This window comes from Pleurodeles waltl, chromosome 12 (assembly GCF_031143425.1).
Source record: "Pleurodeles waltl isolate 20211129_DDA chromosome 12, aPleWal1.hap1.20221129, whole genome shotgun sequence".
Classification (NCBI taxonomy): domain Eukaryota; kingdom Metazoa; phylum Chordata; class Amphibia; order Caudata; family Salamandridae; genus Pleurodeles; species Pleurodeles waltl.
The window spans coordinates 621,309,001-621,327,380 of record NC_090451.1 but is presented as its reverse complement, the minus strand read 5'-3'; the positions used below and the strand labels follow the sequence as shown (position 1 = coordinate 621,327,380).

The following is an 18,380-nucleotide window of genomic DNA, read 5'->3' as shown; positions in this document are numbered from 1 at the left end:
TATATCAATTACAATAGATACCCATTATATCCAGATGTCACATTCTACTCGCCCACCATTTACATCAAAGACAGCAGATACCACGTTCCACTATCTTAACATTTACATCAAGTACTGGAAGTGCCACAATCTACTCTCTCTCCAATTACAGCAGGCACAGCAGATGCCACATTATACTCCCCCACCCTTTGCATCAATATAGAGGTGTCACATTTTAATCCTCCACTATTTACGTCAAGTAAACCAGATTCCACATCACTTCACAAAGGAAAAATCTAGCAGAGTTAGGAACACTTCAACTCCGTCACATTAACCAGTACATGAGATGTAACACACACGCGTAGACACACAGGCACACACACACATGCCCTCTCTCTTTTTCCTTTTCACTCACACAACACCATGGCTGCGGATCAGACAAAGAGCTTGAGAAGGTCATAGTATTGCAATCTACAAAGCCTTTATCATACTGATTGCCACAATCGGTCCAGATTCTGACAACCACATAAGATTCATTGTGATGGCACAAATCAAATGTGGATACATTGTTTTGAAGTGGTGGAGAGTGACGCTTCATCTCTAGTTTCCACAGTGATATTTGACAAACAAGAACAAACAGTACGCAATGGACGGAACAAGTCTTATACTTTTATAAATTTCAGAATTCTATGCAGTGAGATATCCAGCATTATGTGTCCATCAAATGTTTATTAAATCTTGATTGACAACCCAGCTTCTGCATGAGATGTTGTGTACAATGAGCATATAGTGGTCTTTGGATTACCCCAATTCAACCATTAGCATCTTTGTGTCTGCCCTAGTCAGCCTTTGGTTCAGGAACTAAGACTCACATTCTAGTTCAACTAAGAGGACTTTTATTTCTCCCCATCTTGCTACTGGCTGTTTGGTGTACCATTCTGCTCCCTAGCTAATGCTTCCAGTGCACTGCAAGACTAACTATTTTACATTTTAAGTGCACTCAGTCATCACACTTTTTGTCACATTAGTTTCTTAATCTCAAAATGGGATTCTATATATCCTTCTTTTGTTATTGTTTCAGTGCAGCATGCATTCTGCAATGGTTATGAGTGTAAGTCTGACATTAAGATTAGAACCTTATTGAGTTCTCACATTTTAGTTTTGGACAGTCTAGGCCTAAGATGATCACCTAAAAAACTCCCAAGATCACTGCCACAAGCAGCAATCAAGCAAGACTTTGCGCTGACATTTTTGAGTCAGGCCACTTTAATTTGCAAAGAAAAAAAAACAGCCATAATTGTTGGTGTGTTACAGCAGTGTCAGCTCCCTGCCTTCAATCTCTTCACTGTGTGTGTTCTGCAAAGAGCAAAACAGTAGCACCGACACCAGACGAAAACAGAGGCTTGTGCAGGGGGCATGCAGTTACTTAGAGACAAAAGTTGCTACCCTGCCTCAGCATGTTTGACTAGACTTCCAGTTAAGTACATTAGGATATAGAACTTTGATATTTGCCAACTTGCGTTTTAGCCTCTAAGATATTTGATATTGTCTGGTACTGTTTTTAGGATTTTAAAAGTAACTTTTTAAAAAGCATTGGCAAAAACACAAGTCCAACTTTAATTTGTTGATTTCTCAAACACCACTTGTGCTTGCTTTTCTTTGCATGCATTATCACATTAACAACAGACCTACTGGCTTCACTAAAGCTTGTTATATGTTAAGCCTGATTCAGAATTATCATATCCCTCTGTTTATCATAGGTTCTTCCTGTAACTGCATTGTTTTGCAAACCAGTCATGAAAAATAAGCCAGTATATTTCTCCTTCCTAAATCATTGGTTTTATTGTCCATCATTTTCTCTGATTCATGGGATGTGTTTTAACACCAAACAGGTTAATGAATGATAGTATGTGAAATACCTATTAATTGGGCTGGTAGCATGTCTCTCACTACCTCATTATGAGGGACACTGTCACCTTTAACTCTACCTCTGGAGTTATCAATACCTGGGGTATCGTGATCCTTGGTGAGAGGCAGAGTTAATAGGTATTCCAAGTGAGACCCTGAGTGTCCTTTAAGAAATGAGGAATTACCAAAAATGAATAATTCCTATCATGTACCCCATCGTTATTCCTGATATCATGGCAGGTCTTTCACTTGGAGATTTTGGATGCATTCGGCAGCCAAAGACTCTGGAAGAACAACAATTGGTCAGCGCTGTTTCTGTAAACCTTATAATTCCACTATGACCTGTATCTTCTATCACTAGACACATATGCATTACAATGACACTCATAATCAAAGCCTAAGTAGATTAACAACGCAAGAAAGTATTCCTTCACTTGTTAATTCCACAGTGCACAAATATCAATAATCGCACAAAAGTGTCAGTATACTTAACATGGGTTATCACACATTTGTGTGTTCCTATTTAGAGTAATTTTAGAAGTAAGGTGTTTACAAGTTTTAACAATATTTCATTTATGCTGTACAGATGGACTTTACACTCTTGTCACTGAGGATGGTGTTGAATATCAGACCTATTGTGACATGACCACCAACGGAGGTGGCTGGACTTTAGTAGCCAGTGTCCATGAAAATAACATGTATGGGAAGTGCACTACAGGAGACCGCTGGTCCAGTCAGCAAGGAAGCAACCCCAATCTGCCTCAAGGAGATGATAACTGGGCAAACTACAACACATTTGGAACTGCAAGTGGAGCTACAAGTGATGACTATAAGGTATTACATTCAGGGTTTATTGGGAACAGGTATTCATTTTGTTCTGCAGTTACGTTGGCCAAGTGTCTCCATGTCCCCTTCGGTTTCCATATGTGGTAGGCAGTCACATTTGTTTCTTAAACTGCATTGGTGCCTTTTAAATATGGGTAGATCCTACACTTAGTAGTAGAGCTGTGGGTGGACCTGGCATGGGATTAATGCATCTACTTTCGGCATGTTATACTAAAGCGCTATGGAGGCAGGCCTTATGTTAAGACTGAATTACCATTCATAACCAACCTTTCCTGTAGCACTAACTTAGTACACTGTGTTCAGTAACTTTGAGTGCCCAGGAAGGTATAGAAACCAATCTCTGTGAAATACAACAGGATGAAGTGTATTTTGTTGTACACAATGGCACCTAGTCCTACATTAAACTTCTTAGGAGAACGAGGTATAAAATTCCAAAGTTGCAATTTTGGAAATCATTTCAGTTTTTTGGAGAGTAAGCCATAAATGTCTACACTTAAAATGTTGGAAACTTTCGATTTGTTGGAAGAGAAGACACTTCCATGCCTATGTTTTAGAATTAAATAACGCCTACAACCAAAATACTGTTGGTTAAGGCCCCAGGTGAAATCCTCCCAATTCCTATTACTCAGTTTTGAGAACAAAGTGGAAGGTAGACCACAGGATTTGTAAAAGTCCCATTTTTGGGCACAGTGAACTAACAGAGAAGCTCAGGGAGGGATTTGAGACTGAAAGCTTGCATATCTACCAACATAAGAATTCTTCCAAGAACAAATTGGGAAGATATAGATTAGGAAAAATGCAATATATGGAAGACTTCATTATCTATGTTTTTGGAGATATTTTAACTTCTTATGAACTCAAACCAACTATACCAAAAAGGGTATAAACGAAGCAGTAAAGTTACCTTTTTAGATATTTACCAAGCTGAATGTTGTTCAATGGGAGGGTATGTGAAAAGTCTAATTGTTGTCTAAACAAGTCATGAAGAGCAACAGCTCAACATCAAAGACTTTAATATATCCTCTTACAAAATCTGTATTTGATTACTTCAAAATGTCTTACTGGTACAAGTGATTGATTTGGAGAAGATTAGTCACAATTGAAGCTTTACTGTATGTAATTTGATAAATGTGTTCTTTGTTGACAGAATCCTGGTTACTATGATATCAAAGCAAAAGATCTGGCAGTGTGGCACGTGCCAAATGTGACACCCATTAAAGACTGGAGGAACGATGCTTTACTGAGATACCGAACAGAGAATGGCTTTCTTCCAGCGGAAGGGGGGAATCTGTTCCAACTTTTCCAGGTAAAGTCCGGGCTTAAAGGGTAGTGTGGATTTTCTGACATTTTCATTTATAATAAAGGTGTAGTGCCTGTCAGGTCAGAGAAATACTCTTGGTATATTTTAAAATATCCCACAAATTTTATGTATCAACACTTCACTTCATCTTTTGCTTAACAAACAGGAAGTGACATTAAACCATAAAGATAGTTGGATGTCAGAAAAAAGATGAGGTTGGGAGTTAGAGCCAAAACATTTGGATTACCAGGAAGTTGGTAGGCTTGGAGGTTAGCTCCAACATTCTCAAAAGATTTACATGCTTTATTGCTTTCACTTTACTGAAGACTCCCAAGCAAGGCACTTAGGGTGAAAATCGCAGTTTGTGCCATGCAAAACGGCAATCACGATGCACATTCACATTTTGCGAGTCGGTACCGACTCGCAAAATGTGACTCACAAATAAGAAGAGGTGTTCCCTTCCTATTTGCGACTCGTACCGCGATGCAGAATTGCTTTGTGACCGCGAAAGCGGTCACAAAGCAATTCGCAGTTAACACCCACTTGAAGTGAATGTCGCTAAAAATATTTTTTCAGAGCAGGCAGTGGTCCAATGGACCACTGCCTACTCTGAAAAAATGAAACCAAATGGTTTCATTATTTTTGTGTATTGCAACTCGTTTTCCTTTAATGAAAACGGGCTGCAATACAAAAAAAAAAAACTGCTTTATTAAAAAAGCAGTCACAGACATGGAGGTCTGCTGTCTCCAGCAGGCCACCATCCCTGTGAGTGCAGGGACTCGCTATGGAGTCGCAAAATGCGACCCACCTCATGAATAGTGATGAGGTGGGTCTTTGCGACCCCATAGCTAGTCGCAGACGGTGTCTGAGACACCGTTCTGCATCCAAGATTGCGACTCGGAAATTGTGAGTCGCAATCTTGGACCTTGTTACATCTGGCCCTTAATCTGATAACTCGATTATGATAAAATGTAAATGAGAACACATTTGAATGTGATTTTATAAACCTCAAAGGTTCTCTGACTGACTCCTGGAGAGAAAGGAGGTGTGAAATAGGACATCACTCTGGTCCACCCCTCTCCCCCTTTTCAGTGTCTGTCTGTGATGTTTGTATGGATTAGGTATTGAAAGTATCTCTACAAGAAACACTGCACAAACATGAACAAGTTGTCCATAAAAGTCTGAAATGCATCAGTAATGAGACATGATTCAAGACGAAAGACACCAATGCATGCTTAAAAAGCAAATATACACAAATATATTTTCAGTGCAGTCCACAACTTGAATGAAACCATGTGGGGTTGTATTGATTTGTAAGATGCGCATGAGCACTTGAGTGCAGCTATATGGAATGCTAACGTGTTGCAGGGAACTATGCTCAGGTTTCACCTGAGGAGCTAGTAGAGCGAACAGAGCTCATACTGCCAAACAGAATGAGATCTGTTTATATCAGGATCCTCCTAGAGAAAGAGGAGGATCTTGGGAATTAATCTGTATGTAAGCAAGGAGGTGATCCAAGGGAGGGTGTCCTAGTGAAGGAGTTTGATAAGCGCAAAGTTATGAAATCTTTAGGCAGATCAGGAGCTTGGAGCATCAAGTGTGTGTCTGCTTTGTGAACCGAAGGGGCACTCAGAATGTAGGCAGACATTATTTGTCAGAGATAGACCATGCAAGCTATAGATTTATCTGAGATCTTTATAAGTGAATTGAGAGACAGATTGCTGGTCAATGAGAACAGGATTAGGTGATTGCATGTGAGCAATTAAACAGAATAAAGGTCAGAAAGTTAAGGTCAATCTCATCTAGTAAGTATTTGTAATGCAAGAGGCCGATGAGGAGACTCTTCCGAGTCACAGTTCAAGTCAGGTAAAATAAAAGGTGAGATTGACCTTGCAGATTACAAGAAGGTAATAGATGAAAGCAGCCGCGGCTCACTCCTATTAAAAAGGGCGGGGCGGGTGCGGCGAAGTGGGGAGCAGTACATTTAATAATAAAAAAATAATAATAATAAAGAAACAAAAATACCTCCTCGGTTGCAGTCGCTCCTCTGTCCCTCGTCGCTGGTGCTGCAGGCACAGGATCCGAGCCAGCCCTGAGCCAATCCTGCCGCAGGATTGGCTCGGGCACTCCAAGGCAAACTGGGAGCCTGTGCAGGCTCACTACAGCCCACAACTGTGTTGCCGGGATGGAGAGAGTCTACAGCGCATGTGTATTTGGCCGGCCCGAGACAGCCAGCCAAACACACATATGCTCTGAGGGGAAGTGCTTTGTGCACTCCCCTCCGAGGCTGTCATCCCCTATGCCCGCCCCTTTCACCACGAAGGAATATTAAATCCAGTTTATTATTCCTTCGTGGTGAAAGCGCAGCAGCTTCGGCCTTTGCCAGGGGCGGGGGGGGGGGGGGGGTCGACGCTCCTCCGCCCCAATGGAGGAGCCGCCTCTGGATGAAAGATGAGGTTATCGTGTTCCAAGAAGATGAGTTAGGGTACTTTTCTTGGAGTAGTAAATGAAGATAAGCAAAGCAGGAGCTCATATTAAATAGGAAAATTAGGCATAATGCATTGACTAATCAACACTGAGTAACCAGTGAGGCAGTAAATCACTTCAGCTTGGCTGAGAGGGATTATGGATCAGAATAAAAAGGAGGTAGGTGTCTTCATCCAACAGACTATAGTCCAATTCAAAACCGGATGTGAAGTCACCAAGCACTGTGGTGTCCAGCCAGAGGACCAGGGACACCAGGACCCAATCTTTGAGAATGCCCATATACAGAGGAGTAGGTATGATGTTAAAGGATCTCCAGGGCATAGATGATTTATTCTAGTTATTATTGTTTTCTGTTTTGAACTGCTTGCCAATGATTTTGTTACTACATAGGAGCTTCGCTGTCGCCAGCACAATTCCAATACTATCACAAGAACAAAAAGCCTTACATCTGCTTCCGCTCAGCATCAAAATCGAGAACTAGGAAACAGGCCTTAAACACATGCCAGTCAGGTCATACCTCAGGCACCTGTACAGTCTGCAATGTCTAGGAAGGTCTCCAGCCATCATGCTGCTACCCCGGCTGACGGTGTGTGCAAGAAAGCTTCAAAATGATCTTAATCAATGCAGGAAATCACTGGTGACTGACTTGTGTGTTGACAATATATGTAGGCAACAAAACAGCTTCTACCATTTGGCACAATTGAAATTTCTTGTCCATTTTCTACTAATTTGCTTCTCCACAGTTGAGAGAGAAATACATACCACAGGCCAATCATATGAGGCTCAGTGATCTACACCTGAAGAAAAGCACTGCAAATCATTTTAAGTATGTGAAGCACCCAATTTCCATAGACTCATCGATTTTAATTCTCAGAGTCTTCTGGGCTAGAAAGACGCACTGCGCGAATGACATAGTAGTATCCCTCTGAAAAGTTACTCCTGTACCCTAACAAGAGTGCTCTAAAGTTTTCAAAACCCTAAAAAGTAGTGAGATTACTGATGACTTGAGAAGAATAATGTCACATTGACAGTGACAAACTGAGCAGAAATTGCATCACTAATATGAAAATGTTCATAAAAGATATGCAACATCAAAAAAGTAACACTAAATTCTCCCTGAAGTGGCCATATAAAGAAAACTGAACTAGAAAATATGCACTGGTGTCCAGATCAAATATGGAAAATGTATTATCACCAAAATGTGGACCATGGGTCTGCTGTGTACAGACCAACTGCTGTAGGTGGACTCCCCTATACGGGATGGGCTTACTGTTTCATCATCTGCCCTCCACACAACAGAAGACTAAGAACAGCTACATTTAGAGTTCAGGTTCCAGTCCTCCTCACCAAGTGTAAGATGAAGTCTAATGGAAGTGAATAGTCAACCTTCTAAATGTGTGTGTCACTCATGACAAGTGAGAGAGTTTTTTTTTATAAACAAGATTGTATTGGTTTTTGACGCAATCAGCAACATTACATAAAAAACAGTACCATCACAGGGGTCGAAGATCTGTGGTTTGAATTGGAATAATTAAGCATTACCTGTAGGTGTGGTATGCCATCCACCTTTTCCATACCTTTTATGTGTCTAGGGATATATATATATGGGTTCTTCCTGTTTAGCATATCAGTTCATCCAAGAGTGAGATTTAAGGTTTATGTAACAAAAAGATTTTATATACTATATCGAGCGTCACCTTGCTTGATAAACTGTGTATATTGAGCAAATTATGGGCCTGATTTCGAGTTTGTGGGATGAGATACTCTATCACAAATATGATATATTACAAGAGCCATTCGACACAATGCACTTGAAGTAAGGCAGATAGGGTATCCGTGCCTGCAGTGAAAGAGCATCTCATCAACCAACTCTAAATCAGGCCCAATATATTCGATTGAGGGACTCATATATGGCAGAAAGGCAGCTCAAAATTAAGAGTAGTAGCCCTGGTGCAATTAGCTTCGAAAATAGCTTATTATAGGTTGTATGTATTCACTGCAACCTACAAGGGTTGACACTCACTCAACAACTCACTCTCAAATTTTGTAACATTTTGGAGGCAAAATAATATTTACAACTGATTTTTTAGAAAGAAGTGTAATTGTAATAGCTGTGTTCATTTTTCACATGTTACTCTTGTCTTGCTTTCCAGAAATACCCAGTAAGATTTGGCATTGCAAGCTGTCCATCTGGCAATGGCCCAGCTGTACCAATTGTTTTTGACAAAGGCAATGCCCAGAAGGTCATAGATTATTACTCACCAAATGGGAGAGGTATGATATGCCTTTAATCCTTTTTAGGTTCGAGCCTGCATGTGCATGCGCTAGAGCATGCATCTCGCTTCTGAGACTCTGTTGTGTACAGTAACGTGCTTGGAGTCCGCCTGTCACTTACCATTTGTGGACTTGCGTGGCACTCTTCTTTACAGCAACATAAACCGACACTACAAGTCTAGCATCACTTCTATTCCTCTGTGTGGCGCAGGGACCAAGCACTGATTGATTCAACTTAATCAGTGCCTGTCCACTTCTCCTGACGTGATTGAGGTACTATTTTGTTCTTTTTAACTTCTAGTGCCCTGCAAACAGAAGTCTTGTGACTGGCAAAAACGTGCCCTGCAGGACAAACAGTATTGCACAGTTTTATTTTTTTTATACCTAACTTTCTTTTATTTTTGCCAAGTAGTATTTCCTCACTTTGCACTCATGTTTTCTTTTGTTGTTGCTTGTGGGTGCGCTGTTCTTAAAAGGTGACTATTATCCTTTATTATTAATCCAAAACATCCTGTCCCACTCCAGTCTAAAACATTCCACCCCACTCCAATCCAAAACAATCTGCCCCACTCCAATCCATTCCAATCCATTTAAATCTGCCCCACTCCAATCTGCTCCACTTTAATCCAAAACATTCTGCCCCACTCCAACCTGACCTACTCCACAATAACTGACTCAACTCCATAACATTTTCCCCTACTTCAATTTGCCCCACTACAATCCACCTCATCCCAATCCAATCCACTTCACCCCAATCCAATCCACCCCACCTCATCCAATTAACCCCACTCCACTCCATCCTAATTCACCCTACTACAATTCATTCCAGTCCAGTCCACCCCACACCAATCCAATTCACCCCACACCTATCTAGTCTGCCCCAATCCAGCACAGCCCTATCTTCCCACCCTAATCCAGTGGACCTCATCCCAATCCAGTTCACCCCACCCCAATCCACTACAGTCCATTTGACCCCCTCCACTCCAATCCAACCCACTCCAATCCACCCTACTCCAATCCAGTCCAACCCAATCCACCCAATCCAATGACGACCACTGCTACCCAGTCCACCTCACTCCAATCCAATCCACCCACACCACCCCTATCCATCCCACTCCATTACAATCCACTTTAATCCACCCCACTCCAGTCTACATTAATTCACCCCACTTAAATCCAATCCACCCCAATCCGAACCACTTTAATCTACCCCTCTCCAATCCAATCCACCCCTCTTCAACTAATCCACCCCACACCAATCCAATCCATCCCACTCCAATCCATCCCACTCCAATCCAATCCACCCCACTCGAATTTAATCCACCTCACTCCAGTTGATCCACCCCAAACTACTCAACTCTGCCTCATTTCAATCCACCCCAATCCAATCCAGTTCAAACCACCCAACCCAAATACAATTTTATCCACCCCACCCCAATCCAATCCACTCCAATTCAATCCACCACACTCAATCAAATCCACCCCATCCTAATTCACCTCACTCAATGCAATCCACTGCACTCAATCCAATCCACTTCACCTCAATGCAATCCACCCCACTTTAGTCCACCCCACTCCAGTTCTGCACACGCAAATCCACCTAACCCCACTCCAAACCACCCCACTTCAATCCACCCCATCCCACCCCAGTCCAATCCACCACACCACACTACAATCTAATCCACCCCTCCAGTCCACCCCACCCCAATCCAACCCAGCCCAATCCAGTCCAATCTACCTCGCCGCACTCCAATCCAGTCACCATCTCCAGTCCACCTCACCCCATTCCACCACACGAAATTTAAGGCCACTCAACCCCACTCTAATTCAATCCACCTCTACCCACTGCAATCCAACCCACTCTACCCCAATTCAATCAACCCCACCTCAGTTCAGTCCACTGTACTCCAATCAAAGCGATCTGGCCAAACCCACCCTAATCCATCCCACTGCAGCTCACCACACCATAATGCAATTCAATCCACCCCATTTCAGTCCACCCCACTCCAATCCAATCCACTCCACCTCACTTCAATCAACCACACTCACTCCAATCCACCACACTCTATCCCAATCCAATCCACCCCATCCCATATCAGTCCACCCACTCCAATCCAACCCATCCAGCCCACCCCACTTCAATCCACCCTCTCCAATCCACACCACCCTACTCCATTCCACCCCACCCCACTCCAATCTATTCCACCACTCCAATCCAATCAAAGCCACCCCTCTCCAGTACAATCCACCCCATTCCATTACATTCCACCCCAATCCCATGAATCCAAGCCACCACACTCCAGTACAATCTAATCCACCCCACTCCACCCCACCCCACCCAAGCCCTATCGCTCCAATTCAAACCACCCACCCCATTCCAATGTAATGTAATTCACCCCACTTTAATACACCCCAATCCAATCCACCTCCCCCACCCAATCCATCTCATACCAATCCACTTAATCCACCCCATTCCACTCAATCCACTCCACCCCACTCTACTCCAATCCAAAGCACCCCTCAATCCACTCCACCCAATTCCACCCTACTTTACTCTATGAAACTATCTGCCACTGAACTCTACTCCCCTCTACAGCACTGTGCTCCCCTACTCCATTCTACAACACTCCAAGAAATCCACTCTATGGCACTCCATGCCACTAACTTTTAGCCATGCTGAACTGCAGGCACACTGGTGTACAACATGGAAAAACACATTGCCAAACCCAATAGTTCTTGTATTGACCTATTGGCTTTACCGATGCTTGTAATGTTATGCAGCATAGTCTGTAATTCAATAGAAATGGAGTAGCTATATTAATAAAGGCAACTCGTTTGCCAAAGTTTTAAAGCTACAATCTCAGGAGCCCAGTGCCCTCTTTCTCTTTATTCAGTTCCTGAACCAGAGCTGTACAATACAAAGAGAGGGACAAAATTAAAAACAATAGTCCAGATTGATAAATCTGTTGGTGAATGCAAGTTTAACTTCTACAAGTGTAAAAATCACGTTTGTAAGGCTTTTTTAAATTCTCAAAAGTGTTTAAATTTACAGCGGTTTCTGTGTGACTTAGGGCTTCAATAAGAGTGGCATCGTATTTTGGTGCAAAATTTATTGCATGGATACAATCTGACCCCGATGTGTTCAGATTATATGAAAAGTAATAATTATAGAATATTTCGAGTTTTTGGTGGAACAACATGCTGAGTTTGGTGCTTACCGCACCAAAATCTACATGTCCCAGTGAAAATTAGGCTATTTCCCCATGTTAAATTCCAGTAGGCTTTACCTGCCGAAGTGCATCAAATAGTTTGACCTTTTTCTCACCTGGTAATTATCACTTATAATTGCAATCCAGGCTTAAAAAAGTGTTTGTGAATGGATCACCAATTAACGGGTAACTTCTATGAGGTCCTGCATCTTTCATGCAGATGGGGACTGCACTTTCCTGGGTGGGATCGCCTTGATGCATGTAAACAGAAGGAAACTGTCAACAAAATTCAGAAACCATTTTGCAGCCCTTTCCCTTTCTCAGAGTATTGGGAAATTAACACCTGCCTGGCCTTTTGAGTTGTTTTTGCTGCCACTGGAGTAGAAAATCTACTTGAGCGGCAGCAAATCTACTCAAGCAGCAGCCCTCTGACCATGATCACTTGCGACCACCAGCTTTAGAAATTCGTGCTGGGAACGCCAAGTCTCAATGGTGCTCACCAGCTCCCATTTTGCGGAGCCTTGGAGAGAAACATTCTGTTTATTGGCTATTGGTGGAATTTAACTGACCAGCATTAGAGAGTAACCCGGAGTAACCAAAGTTCTCCCAATTCCGCCCACTCCTCTCAGACTGTAGTCTTTTCAATATTGATAGGGCTTGAGCCAAAGTGTAAGGACTATCATCTGCTATACTTGATTTGATGGCAGCAGTCTTTAGTATCTACAGACCAGTTGCCACAGTAAAAAGCTTCTCTTTTATATTTGGTACAGTACGCAACAGTCTTCCAAGGGCATTGGCAAAGCCAATAGGTCTGACTTTATTGTACTATTACATGTTTTTTTGGTTGTTTATTTTTTTGTTGTGTTTAAAGAAGTTATGAGAGACAGCTCATTATGTATTTTTCTATATCTAAGTTAGCATTGTGATCGCGGTATTGTATCACTTTTCAGCTTGGGAAAATGTGTCACCTAAAGGGTCTCATATGCCAGGCAAATGTCACACAGAAGCACACCATAAACATTAAAATGTAACATATATGTATTCAAAGAATTTGCAAACTATGAGCTGTGTTGCAGTGTTGTTGGAAAGAAGGCACAAAACGGTCATTTAAAATGTGATTACGTTGCTGTGGAACATATTTGACAGTCAACAGCCAGGCACTGGAAAGGCTGTGTATATTGTAGATGAGACAGCAGTACACTGCTGGGTGCCATTTTTTTTATTTATCCCTTCCTATATATATAGTTTGAAATGTGAAGTTGTTATAAGGATGGTTTTGGACGTTCAAAAAGGCCGTTACATTGAAAAGTTCGACGGCAGATTTATTCTTATTGAAACTTTTTGATTGCATCAAGTTAAGTCGTAGACATGATACCAAGAATCGCATAGAGACAGAGTTTAACCTGTGGACAATAACTGGGCGCGCGCTCCTGTGTGCTGCGTCTTCTATAACCGGAGACGGCAAGCGCACAGATCGGGTGTGAAGGTGAAGATGAGTCTGAGACAAAGTAAGCAGTGAGAACTAGTGGGGCAGTGAGCCCAGCCACAACACAAGCAGGGCTGCACAGTTCAAGGTAGCCAGTTATGAAAACTTTGTAACTGCGCATTTCAAGGCAGCCATTTCAGGAAAGTTTGTAACCGCGCACTAAAAGGCACCGAGCTGTGGAAACTTTGTAACTGCCTGTTTAAAAGCACCCAGTTGATAAACTGCATTTTTTGAAGCACACAATTATGGAAACGTTGTAACAGCACATTTTAAAGCACACAGTTATGAAAACTTTGTAATTCGCATTTCAAGGCATTCAACTGTGGAAATTTTGTAATTTGCCATTCTAGGCCCTCAGCTGTGGAAACTATGTAATTGCGCATTTCAAAGCACCCAACAACAGAAACTTTGTCAGTGCGCATTTCAAAGCGCACAGCTTCGAAATCTTTGTAACAGTAGATTTCAAAGCACACAGTTATGTAAACATTTTACGGGTTAAAGTCAGAGCACACAGTTATGAAAACTTTGTTAATAGCGCATTTTTAAATCGCCCAGCTGTGGAAACATTGTAATCCGCATTTCAAGATGTGGTAACTTTACAACAGCGCATTTCAAAATACACAGTTACGAAGAAAAGTGGTGCTGCACCCAGTGCAGCACCACTTTCCGTGAGCCCATTAGCGTGTCACTACCGCCACCATGTTGGCACTGTATTTAAAATACGGCGCACCATGGCACATGGTAGGGGGCAATAGTGTCAGAATCTTTTACGCTATTGATGTACTGTTCAGGGATAGCGCCAACATTTTGGCACTAACCCGGAACAGTACATAGGGGCCAATTGTAACCAATGGTGTGTCTTCTTTTAATGCCTACTTTGAGCAGGCATTAAAAATGCTGAAAAAAGTGGCGCAAAGAAATCTTTTAGATTTCTTTCTGCCATTTTTTCACCCCCCTTTCATTCATTATGCCTGGCGCAGGCATAATGTGGCGTAAGGTGTTACAAAGTGGCCCAATGCATGCATTGCGGCACTTTTTAAATAATGTGCAGCGAATTTGGCCTTGTTAGGCCACATTTGTGTAAACAAAAAATGACGCTAGTGTGGCACAAGGAGGCGGAAGGCCCTCTCAAATCAGCGCCTATGTATTTGCACACTTCAAGGCACACAGTTTTGGAAACTTTGTAAAAATGCACCATGCACCATAAAATGTACTCAGACGAACATGATGAAAAAAAGGAGTTCAATGAAAAAAGGTGTTTCTCAAGCAGCAAAACATGAATATGCATGAAAGGTACCCTAAGCTGCAAGGGTGTTAATGCCAAGCTTAGAACTCAAATAACTCCTGATTTACGGTAGTCGTACACACTTGCTGTTGTGACAGAAGTACTATGGACTAATGTGAAGACACCAGAAAACTCTCTGTAACAGATCTAGAATCCCTGGTCCACTAGTAACCGTAACCCTTATTCCAAAGAGCTCTTTACAGTGAGACAAATGCTTAAATAGAAAGAGATTAATTTAGTCAGTCATTCTTATCCAGGAATCTTCATATCATACATGTTAAAGCCAAGCTGCAGCTTCTGGATATATTCTTGCACAAAGTCTTCTGTTGATGGACTAGTGAACTATGGTAAGATTAAGCCTAATATTAACTTCTAAGTCCTGAACTCAGGATGCGCATTAGTTTCCTAAAGTGCTGAGAAGAAATTAAATCACCTCTAATTCGTTTGACAAAGGAATAATTTGATGAATGGAGCCCTTAATTCTAAAATAGATCTGAGTTTTAAACTTATTTGGCCCATAACAGTTCGCCTATGTCTAAAGATTAATAGAAACTACATTGTCATATACGTCTTGGAGGTTAAATTTGTGATGAGTGTCTTTACTTTTTCACATGTGAAAAATCTGTAGTGCTTTCCATAGTGATGATGAACAACGCTGTCACTAATTGGGGATAAGTTAATGTCTGGGTTTTAATAAGCTTGTATGTCTGTTTAGCAAGGAACAGAAGCAAAATATAAGTCAGAGTTTCCACAAAAGCAAATGCCCCCTCCCTTTCCCCTGCCGCTCTATCCTTTGATAGCCCAGACAATTGCACATCCTGTAGGTGCCCTCAATGCATGACGGTATAATCGCTCCAGAGGTGGAAAATGGGTTCTGAGATGTGGAATGATACTGCACCGTTAGCTCCATGTGGACTTGTAGAGTTGGGAGTAGCCTAGGCTTTCACTTGAACAGGTATGAGAGCATCTGCAAGCCCTGGGATGGAATATCCGTGATGGACTACTTTATTACGGGTCATTCCTGCAAGATATAAACCTACGCAATGCTCCTCTAGGCTGATCCAAGGAAGATGATTCAAATAAGCAATGGCTTAAAGAGACTGGTCCAAAGTGACCAATGGCTTGAGATTGTGAGCCACAGCCCACTTTCTGTTCATGTTCATGGCATAAGGTGTTTGGTGAAAGCACTCAGAGCCCTTGAAGCTAAGGTTTAAAAAGTAAGAATTATTTTATAGCAATTTTTCTATGCATGGATTCCCTTTCCTTTCTATGGAGGGCATTTAAATTATACTAAATACCTTTGTTTGTACTTTTTAAGTGTGTCTATAACATCCAAAAACATTTGTGATGATGATGAAGACAAAATACCTCACCTCATATTCATACCTCTCGGGGCTTCATTAAACCAAAAAATGTTCCATGTTTGTATTGAAAAACATGATTTACACTCAAATTCATTTCCTCCACACTTAAATTCATTCTCTGCTGTGTGTAATTAAACACATTGATTGCATAATAATCAAAATGTTCATTTCCATTTCAATATGGAACAAACGGCCATAGATATCATTTTGTCTACTAATATACAAAGCCTGTAAAATTGGATTCTGATCATTACCTGCTCTTCTGACAGAGCACTGGGAATCTGTAGAGGACTCGGAGTCGAGCTAATGGTTGCCCTATAAATATGGACTATCAGATTGAGGATTTTTGCTCTCTACAACTATATTATTAGAGTATTTCAACGATTGTGTGATGAAAAGCAGTGTAATCACTTATCCTTCTCACATGCCCACAATTGTTTTAATCCACAATTAAACCGTGGTTTGTTTGTTTCCAATTTTTTGCTAGTGGAGGTCCTGTGCTAAACCACTTTTTAGTGAACTATTTTTTCATGCAATGTTGTTGAGCACAGAATTTAGGGCCGAGATGTTTGACCATCCACCTAGTGGATGTTTTTAAATAGAGCAATTTTCAATTGGGTGTGCTCCAAAGAAATTAAATTGAAGGTGACAAAAAAAAGCTATTTCTTATGTTAAGAGTATTTATAGAGTACACTAATGTCAAAACCTTCTCGTGCAAATTTACTAATACCAAGACAAACCTGAGACAGAACTAAAAGGAACAAGCAATAACAAAAACAATAACTCATGCCTTCAGCGTTATCAGCCTTGCCAATGGCTTTTGAAAATGCTGTACAACAGTGGTTCCCAACCTGTGGTCGGGGGACCAACGGGGGTCCGCAAAGCCTCCTCAGGGGATCCGCGACTGCTTGGAAATTATATAATATTAACAAATTAGATCCCCAGCTTTCAGTAATGACTTATTTGAGGGTCCCCGGATTCCAATAAAGATTCAGTGGGGGTCCCCGGGTTGCAGTAATGATAAAGTGAGGGCCCGGAGAAGTCAAAAGGTTGGGAACCACTGCTGTACAACATTGGACTATTTCCAGACTCTGAGCAGCATTATAACAAAGTATACATCATAAAATTATGCAATGATGCAACCGCTGCTGGTGACTGTGTCATTCCATTGGTGCATGCATTCGTGATGATGTATGCATGCATTTGGAAAGATGCAAGCTTTGATTTTTATTTAACAATCAAAGATAACAGGCACCACTTGGATAAATAAATACAAAAATTAAGATTTCTTAGCTCGAAAGTACACTTTTTTTTTTTAAACAGGGATCCGCAGGGGTCAGGGGAAAACGAAGGAGCAAATAGGGGACCGTAATGATTGGGGACGGAAAGGAAAAGAACAGGATGGGGAAAAGCAAAATGAAGATGAGGGAGATGCAGATACTGTGAAAAGAACATGGAGTGCAGGGCAGGGAGAGCAGAATACAGATTGTAGGGACACAAAGGGGTAGCACATCGAACAATGAGAAGAACACAAATAACAGCAACAGGAAATGGTGGAGAAGCACACAAATGCAAGAACAATAGCAAGCTTGAGGTGGCGAGGGGAGGGCCCCACAAGAAACATGGATCACATGCAGGATGTGCATGCAAAGGGATCACACGCAGGATGTGCATTCAAAGGGAGCACACAGGAGAGAGCTGGAAAACACATGCACTCAGTTTAACCAAAAGTGTCCAGTGGAAGGATAAAAGCCAGACAATCTGAGAAATAGTAAAGATAATATGATCCAGGAGTGGGACACACAAATAGATAAGACAGGCTGAGATAACAAAAGCCACTGAATAAGAAGCAAGCAAATGAGAGTGACAATACAGACAAAAAATGATAAGCAATGGATGGACTATAAATTCTTAGTAAGCCAACATTGCCTCTTCTGCAACCAGGCAGCTTGCATTGCATGATAGTTTTGGTCTAAAAAGATGTGATGTAACACCAAGAGTGAGACAAAGAATATCACAAAAAAACAATGGACATACGAAAAACTAACCTAAGCAGAAGACACTTTTATTATTAAAGTTCACACAGTAGTTCACTTGACACAATACAATTTAGCACTGCACATGCATATTTTTACAATAGCGTGTAAACTGACTATAAATTTTGCATGGAATTGTGTTGCTTGAGTGCCCACAAAACATTTTAATAATTGTGCATCTCTGTTTGCTCAGAGTCAAGCAGTTA

General features: G+C 41.5%; 2 protein-coding genes across 4 annotated transcripts in view; one reads left to right on the top strand and one right to left on the bottom strand.

Annotated features, from left to right (window-relative positions):
• LOC138267162 (RNA-binding protein 8A-like) overlaps nucleotides 1-18,380 on the bottom strand; it is a gene marked incomplete at its 5' end in the record, with an annotated part of 251,162 nt that overhangs the window by 209,337 nt on the left and 23,445 nt on the right. The window lies entirely within an intron of this gene.
• The window catches only part of LOC138268382 (intelectin-1-like), a 63,809-nt gene that overhangs the window by 33,615 nt on the left and 11,814 nt on the right, over nucleotides 1-18,380 (top strand). For all 3 annotated transcript variants that reach the window (XM_069217958.1, XM_069217957.1, XM_069217959.1), the window contains exons 4-6: nucleotides 2,474-2,721; nucleotides 3,881-4,039; nucleotides 8,674-8,794. In XM_069217958.1, the coding sequence (XP_069074059.1) occupies nucleotides 2,474-2,721; nucleotides 3,881-4,039; nucleotides 8,674-8,794 (528 nt within the window). The remainder of the gene's footprint in view (nucleotides 1-2,473; nucleotides 2,722-3,880; nucleotides 4,040-8,673; nucleotides 8,795-18,380) is intronic.